The sequence below is a fragment of the Vigna radiata genome, unplaced genomic scaffold (genome assembly GCF_000741045.1).
Source record: "Vigna radiata var. radiata cultivar VC1973A unplaced genomic scaffold, Vradiata_ver6 scaffold_545, whole genome shotgun sequence".
NCBI classification, from domain to species: domain Eukaryota; kingdom Viridiplantae; phylum Streptophyta; class Magnoliopsida; order Fabales; family Fabaceae; genus Vigna; species Vigna radiata.
Window position 1 is genome coordinate 8,190 of NW_014542736.1, and position 7,727 is coordinate 15,916.

The following is a 7,727-nucleotide window of genomic DNA, read 5'->3' on the forward strand; positions in this document are numbered from 1 at the left end:
ATGCAAATAATTAGTTCAGATAATTCGAATTAATTAAAATAAGAATTTTCTATCAAATTAAGCACAATTAACAGAAACGGGAAAATACCGGACAATTAAGCACAATTCCCTAATTAATTCTAGCACATTAAACTAAATAAAGTCGAGAAAATATTGACTCATCAGCCCTCCAAGAGTTCTTACAAGGATCTCTGGAAAGTGGGAGAAACATTGAAGCCACATCCGAAAGGATGATGACACAATTTAACCTCCTGATGCAGATGTTAGGGGATCTTAATACTGAAAGAGAATGCAAAGAGGTTGTTATTGAAAGTGACAAAGTCCCAGATGAGGAAAGAGAAAAAGAAGAAAAAAGAGAGGATGAGAGAAAAATAGAGAGAAAAGAAGAAGAAAGTTTGAGTGAGAAAGAGAAAAAGGTAGAAAAGGAAGATGATGAGAGAGAAGAAAAAGAACGTTTGAGTGAAAAAGAGAAGGATGTAGAGGAAGATAAAGAAGGAGAAGAGGAAGAAAAGAAAAAAAAAATTGAGAAAAGCCCTTTGTGTCCTAAGGAGTATCCCAAGGAGAAAAAGAGAAAGGGGAAGGAGGAAAGCAAGAAGAAAGAAGCACATAAAAGAACCCTTCCCCACTCAAAGAAGCAACACAGGAAGAAAAAAAAACAATTCAAGCAGCTAAAAATCATCAAGAAATTGAAGGTTAAACTTCCGGTGAAGAAAACATTGCAGTCAACCCCAGGGCATATAAAATTCTTAAAAAGATTCAACAAAAAGAAGAAGTTGTTCAAAGTGGAAGACCGGGGATCTACAGGTAAGAAAGCATTTACTGAAGGGTGTAGATGACCGAGTCAAGCTAGTGACGTTAAAGAAGCGCTTGCTAGGAAGCAACCAAGTGTTTTGATGTATTTTTCGTCCATATAGAGGGTAAGAAAGGTGACTCATTATTCCATTTTCTTTATTTCAAAAAAAAAAAAAGGAATTCGACGCCCGGGCGGTGGAATTGGTTGCCAGGGCGACGACGAAGCAGTTTTAAAAATTGGATCTGTAGCTCAAGCGAGCCCAACCCAAATACACTCCTTTTTATTCCAAGGGTCTCACCTGAGCCTCCACACTCAGCTTTCCTCTCCAACAACCCTCCAAACACCTCCCCTAATTACTCTCTCCAATTTTCCCCCTTTCCTAAACCCATCAAAGACTAGGCCTCCACTCTTGGGCAGAAAAATCAAAAGCCTCAAAGGGAGTTACTCTCACTTCATCCTCAATTTATTCTATGCTCCCATCATGGGTAAGTATTGCAAATCTATGCTTTCATTGATGAAAACCTTTACCAAAAAGTTGCATGTTCTTTAAAGGGGTTACAAATTATTGATGAAATTGATCGGTTTTAAAGAGGAATTTAACCCCAAACCGATGTTGCCATGATCCTAAATTGATTGATTGGTTGAAACCCTCCAAAAATGGGCTGAAATAGCAAAGGTGGTCGCGCGATGCCCGGGCGGTGGGATTGGTTGCTCGGGCGACCGACGCTGCAGCAAGCCCTCCCAATTTTTTTTGCTTCCTCTGATTTTTACCATGCAGAGCTGTTATTCTTTCCATCTGAAAAAGGGAGAGGCTGAGCTACGAAATTCTTGACTAATACCCGACGTTTGTTGGCTTTGTTTGTGATTCTTTATTCACAAGAATGACGTTAGGCTCTAGGAGACCAAGGACTGCAGGTAGCAAAAGAAAGGAGATTGAGCAGTTATATTCCCACCAGTTCAAGACACCGGCCCATGCAAGATATTTCTCAATAGTTGAGGGGAAGAAGCTGCTCATGGAATGCAAGGTGAGGCTGATCACAGCCTCAGCCCCTCAGTTTGGAAGGGAGATCACCAACAGAGGATGGCTGAACCTAACCACCTACCCTGCCTCAGCCAACCCTGCCATTGTGAAAGAATTCTACACTAATGCTAGGGCGTTGGGTGGTGAACCAGAGACATACTCCAGCTATTTGAGGGGCCGAAGGATCCCCTTTGATGCCAACACTATCAACACCTTTTTGGGCACTGATTGGGAAGGAGGAAGGTGCCAATATGAGCAGACCATAATTGAGGGAGTTGATTATGAGGATGTGGTGAGGACTCTATGCCTACCTAGGGAACGCTTTGAGCTGAGTAGAGTTGGAGTACCGACCCACCTCAAGAGGTCATTCTTGATTCCAATGGCTAGGTATTGGATGACTTTCACCCAGGCCAACATCCTCCCCTGCTTGCATGTGTCTGACATCACCAGCCTGGGGGCTACATTCCTGTTCTGTGTCATGAGTGGACGTGGTGTCAACATAGGATCAGTCATTGCTGATGAGATTAGGAGCTGCACCCGCAACTTGCATACTAGAACCCCATTGGGGCACCCCTCCTGATCACTCATCTGTGTGAGATGATGGGTGTAGATGTGTCTAAACCACCTCTAGAGAGCCCGAGAAAGGAGTTGGACGATTCTTACTTTGCCTACCACTATGCGATTGAGGAACAGGGCCCAACCATGATCCCACAACAGGAGCCAGGGGCTCATAGGGGACCACCACCACCAGCCCATAAGGCCACCCCATTTCAGATGAGGGACATGTATATGTCCCTAATGGAGGCACGAATGACATTCCTCTACAGAGGGGAGCAGGAGTTGCTGAGGACACTGACATCCGCTTTTCTTGAGAGACACTTTATCTCACAGGAGGAGTTTGCAGCCAGAGTGGCATGGCCCGCTGACCCAACATAGGGAGGTGGCGGCGATGGAGCTGCTGGGACCTCAGCCATGGGATATGACTCAGAGGAAGATTATTAATGAGATGTACTTGGCATCTACTGATGGATGCCACCTTTAGAATAGGATTTCTTTTGAATATGTTATTTCTGCACTTTAATTGTTGTAGCTTGTCTAGACTTCTACTTCTAATTTTTGTCTTTATTTTAATTAATGTGTGCTTTCTTTTATTTTAATTTCTATGTGCTCTACTTGAATGAATTGATCTGCTTTGACTCAACTGTGCTCTGTTTTGTGTGATAAGTTTACTTTTTGAAACATTTTGTGTTTGATTGAGGTTGAGATGATGCACGATGATAAATTTGTGAGGCAGGTGCTTGAGATAAAGTTTGATTGAGATACTGAGTAGGTTGTTTTTCTGAATTGGGAACTTGTGAGCTCACCTGTTTGAGTTTTGAGCTTCAGATTTGTTTGTAAATAATGGTTGTTACTTTGGAAGCATGAATGATTTTGCCCAAATTTTCTGATTGAACTACTTGCTTGCAGGTTCCATATGATCAAGGCCATCTTTAGTTATCCCTTATTCTTTTGGCCTTCAAAATATTTTTGCCCACTAAAAAGAGAACAATTTGTTCTAACCTTTGAACCTTGAGCCTGATATGTCTTAAAAAACCTTTTCGAAAAAATCTTTACCTTGAGTTAAGTTGAGAACATTTGGTGAGGTACTGATAAAGGTTCATGTTTGGGGTTACCAAGACACAAACCACCTCTCTTGGCAGTGAGCAATCAAAAAGAAAAGCAAGAAAAAGGCAAAAGAAAAGAAAAAGTGAGAAAGGAAAAATTCAAAAAGAAAAGGAAAGAGCTCACTGCAAGGAAAGGCTGGGAAGAAGATAAGAGAGCTGCTATTGAAAGATGAATTCATAAATGTCTCTCTTAACTCAAGGAACTTTGCTGACCATAAAAACCAATTTACTTCTTAGCCTAGCCAAGATACAAGCCATGAAAAGCCCTTGTGATGACAACCTGTTTATGAGTATGTTTGATTGTGGTTAAATGAAAGGCAAAATTAATTTGTGTGACATTGTGACAATAGAGAGAACCACCACAGCATACACTTGAGAGTTGAGTGAGACACTTTTGAATGCTTGAGTGCTTGAGTGAAACACTTTCCCTGGTGAGAATTAGTTCTCTGAATTTCTGATTGCATCTCTACTTGGTTGATCGATCACTCTTAAGGATAGCATATGCTGAAAATGCATTAAAACATCTACACATCTTGACTAAAGTCCTATGCTGAAATTGATAACAGTGATTCTTTGTCTTGAAAAAGTTTTTGAAAAAGGTTGAGTCATTGTAGTGATTATTCTGAAAAGTTGAGTTGCATTGTGTTTGCTTGAGGACAAGCAAAGTTCTAAGTTTGGGGTTGTGATAACAGATTGAAATACCGTTATTTGCTATATGATTTTAATACTAAAAGCACCCTTTTTCACTTAGAAACTTGCTTGAACTCATGAGTTTTTAGTAAATTTTTTTGAATAAGAGAGTTGAGGTTGATTTTAATAGTTTTCTTAAAAATTCCCCTCGTTTTGACAGAGATTGAAGCAACACTGGAAGAAGAAGTGAAAAGCCATGAAGATGGAGCTCAAAAGGGGTAAAAAAGGCACCAAGAAGGGAGAAAACCCAAAGCCTAGGCGAAGACCAGGAAACAGGAATGCAAAACAGCTAAGCTAAAAATGACGCTAGTCACCCAGGCGACGGACCCGACGCTCGGGCGATGGACGCCCGAAGCTCAGGCGTCCAAAACTGGAGCCCAAGCCTCACAAAATCCTTGATTAATGGTTGGGCGAGCTCCCTGCGACGCTTGAGCGTGATTTCACGTGGATCGGGCCCTAATTTTGCTCTGATTTGATTCTTTTGGACCGGGCCGCACTTTGGGACGCTTCTGGCGCTATTTAAAGGACCCTGGGCTCTAGCTTTTGTATCCCTGGCAGAAGAGAGCATAGCAATACACTCTTAGGCAATTCTCAGTCTTCCATTCTCTTCTTTTCTTCCATTATTCATAGAGTTCCCCCATGTCTATGGGGAACAAATTTCTATTTGTTGTTGGAGAATGATGTAACGTTGTGAACTCTCATGTGTTTGAATTGATTCTTAATTCTATATGCTTTATTTCATTATTTGTTAGAGTAATTCATCTGCTTTATTCTTGCTCAAACAATAGCATTATTTGTGAGTTGCATGAGTGCCGGGAGGTTCCTTTCAATTCAGGTCCTTGTTGATTTACTCCTAAAGGTTATATTGCTCAGGGATGAGTGTATGAGTCTTAGTCGTCTTAACCTCTTGATCTTCAAATCCTTTTACCAGGAATGCTAGGAATTGTATGAACTGGTAATTAGGGATAGGCTTATTTACCGAGGGATTGAGTTTAAGTGTTTTTGTGAGGAACGTCGGCATTAATGAATAAAGAAGAATTCTTATATACATGAGAGGGAACTCGGTGAAATCAAACCCCAACAGCATACCCATCTCATATTAATCAACCTGCGTTCATCTCTGTGCTCTTTTAATTCTTTATTTTCTTTATTATTTTTGCACCACAAATCCATGATCTCCGTTATTTTTTAAGTCCTAATTAATCTTATTTTCACACAACTGTTCAGCGTTGAGAGTCCTCTGGGATACGATACTTGGTCTTACCATTTTATATTACTTGTGTGCGGATACTATGTGATGTATTGGATGGCCCATATTGTTCGTTCTCACATCACAAGTCGCTGGGAAACGGTAATATTTAACTTTTCCCAAATATAGAATGCATATACACTAATTAATATGAATTGTGTTGTGCAGAAATTCAAGACTACTACACCAGTTCCTGAGAAGCCACTATTATTCATGAGGAACGCTGCTGCAAAGTATATAATTAGATTCTACAATAGCTCTTAGTTATTAGATTTTAACATTGCATTCGATTAGATTGTATTTTATAAGACTTTGTACTTTATTTGATGTTGAAACACATTTGAACATGTGTTTGTTCTGTTGAAAATGATTCTATATACATGTTTTTATATGCAGGTCTGTTCTTGTGGTAGTGGATATCACAAAAACAGACCTGCAATTTTAAAAAACTGCAGGGAATATGCCGCGGTTGTGACCACAACCATGGCAGATACTGCTCGTTTTTTTTTTTTTTTTAAAAAGACATATAGTCGCGGTTCGTGCAAGAACCGTGGCATATACAGAAGTCTTTTGTCGCGATTGAACCACGGCATATTCTGGCCCAATTTTTTTTTTTTTTAAAAAAATGGATTTAGGCTGCAGTTCCTTGGAAACCACGGCATATTCCGCAACGTTTATACCATGGCTATAACCGCGGCCTAAAGTCTCTGATTTACTACAATGGTTGAATATGCCGCGGTTCGGAAACCGCGACCTATAGTGAAAAATAACCGCGGTAAAAGCCCCTCGCTGCACTAGTGTGAGACATTTCCTGCACCTATATTTTGACACTAGTCGTCATTTGGAGATTTAAAGAGTGCATTGCAGCCCCTAAATTTCCAAATCTTGGTACCAAGCACCAACTTAGTCCAGTCTCACCACCAAACATAGCTTGCTTTAAAAGTAACTAAATTGAAACATTTCTTGCACCTATATTTTGACACTAGTCGTCATTTAGGGATTTAAGCAGTTCATTGCAGCCCCTAAGTCTAAAAAACCAAGACTTTCAAATGTTTCCAAATCTTGACACGAAGCACTAACTTAGTCCAGTCTCACAACCAAACATAACTTGCTTGAAAAGCAACTAAATTGAAACATTTCTTGCAGCTATATTTTGACACTAGTCGTCATTTGGAGATTTAAAGAGTGTGTTGCGGCCCCTAAGTCTAAAAAACCAAGACCTTCAAAATTTCTAAATTTTGGTACCAATCACCAACTTAGTCCAGTCTCACCACCAAACATACCTTGCTTAAAAAGCTACTAAATTGAGACATTTCCTGCACCTACATTTTGACATTAGTCGTCAATTGGGGATTTAAAGAGTGCATTGCAACCCCTAAGTCTAAAAAACCAAGACTTTAAAAAATTTCAAAATCTTGGTACCAAGTACCAACTTAGTCCAGTCTCACAACCAAACAAAGCTTGGTTGAAAAGCAATTAAAATGAAACATTTCTTCCACCTATATTCCTCCACCGATTAAACCTGTTTCTGTGTCAAACCTCAGCTTTCCTACCGAACAAACCTTTCTGTTCACTTCCTTTTCCTTGCAAACCACCAAAACCTAGGGTTATCTCTGTTTTCCGACTTCCGCTGCATCTCTTGTCCCATTCGTCTGTCGATCCGCACCAGATCCATGGTTCCTCGCCAAAACGGTTTGCATCATGTGGTAATCAAAGCACCGGTTGTGTCAACGCTACGATAGATAAGTCTGTCGATCTCTGATTTCGTGTCTGTCTCTGTTTTGATTATGATTTTGAGTTGAGTTTGGTTTCGCGTATCTGTTTTGTTTTGTTTTTAATTTGATTCGTGTCTCTGAATCTGTGTTAGTTTTGTGTTTTGTTTCAAATGAATCTGACTCGCTATGTTTTGTTTGTTTGATTCTGAGTTTCCTTCAGTTTCTGAGTTGTGTTATTTTTTGTTCATTCTCGCGTTGTTCATCATTTTCTTGAATGTCTTGTGCTTGAATCGTTCTGTGCTTTGAGTCGAGTCTTGTGTGAGCATTTTAATCGGTCTAATCCTTTGCTTTGAGTCATTTTATTTTCTAAATCCATTTCTGTCATGTCTTGGTCATGTTAATTTTTTACTTTGTCATTTAATTTCCCGTATTGTGCCTTGAATTCACGATTCTTGATTCTGAAGTGAGTCTGGCTGTTTGATCAACATTAACACACCATATGAGCAATGAAAAATTCATTACGAGCTCGGGTGCTTAGTGTGTGACATGAGATGCAGCTTTGCATTGGTTCAAAGCACTTATTTGGTGCCTAATC

General features: G+C 39.9%; 1 protein-coding gene across 1 annotated transcript; it reads left to right on the forward strand.

Moving 5' to 3' along the window:
• Positions 1–486: 486 nt before the first annotated feature.
• On the forward strand, positions 487–2,965 carry LOC111240954. The gene is made up of 2 exons (XM_022777092.1): positions 487–1,278; positions 1,674–2,965. Exon 2 carries the CDS (start codon positions 1,675–1,677, stop codon positions 2,392–2,394), a length of 720 nt encoding a protein of 239 aa, XP_022632813.1. The 5' UTR covers positions 487–1,278; position 1,674; the 3' UTR covers positions 2,395–2,965.
• The last annotated feature ends 4,762 nt before the right edge of the window (positions 2,966–7,727 follow it).

What these genes read in the sequence shown, in the direction of transcription:
- LOC111240954 (XM_022777092.1), top strand. Translation starts at nt 1,675, where the DNA reads ATGACGTTAGGCTCTAGGAGACCAAGGACTGCAGGTAGCAAAAGAAAG.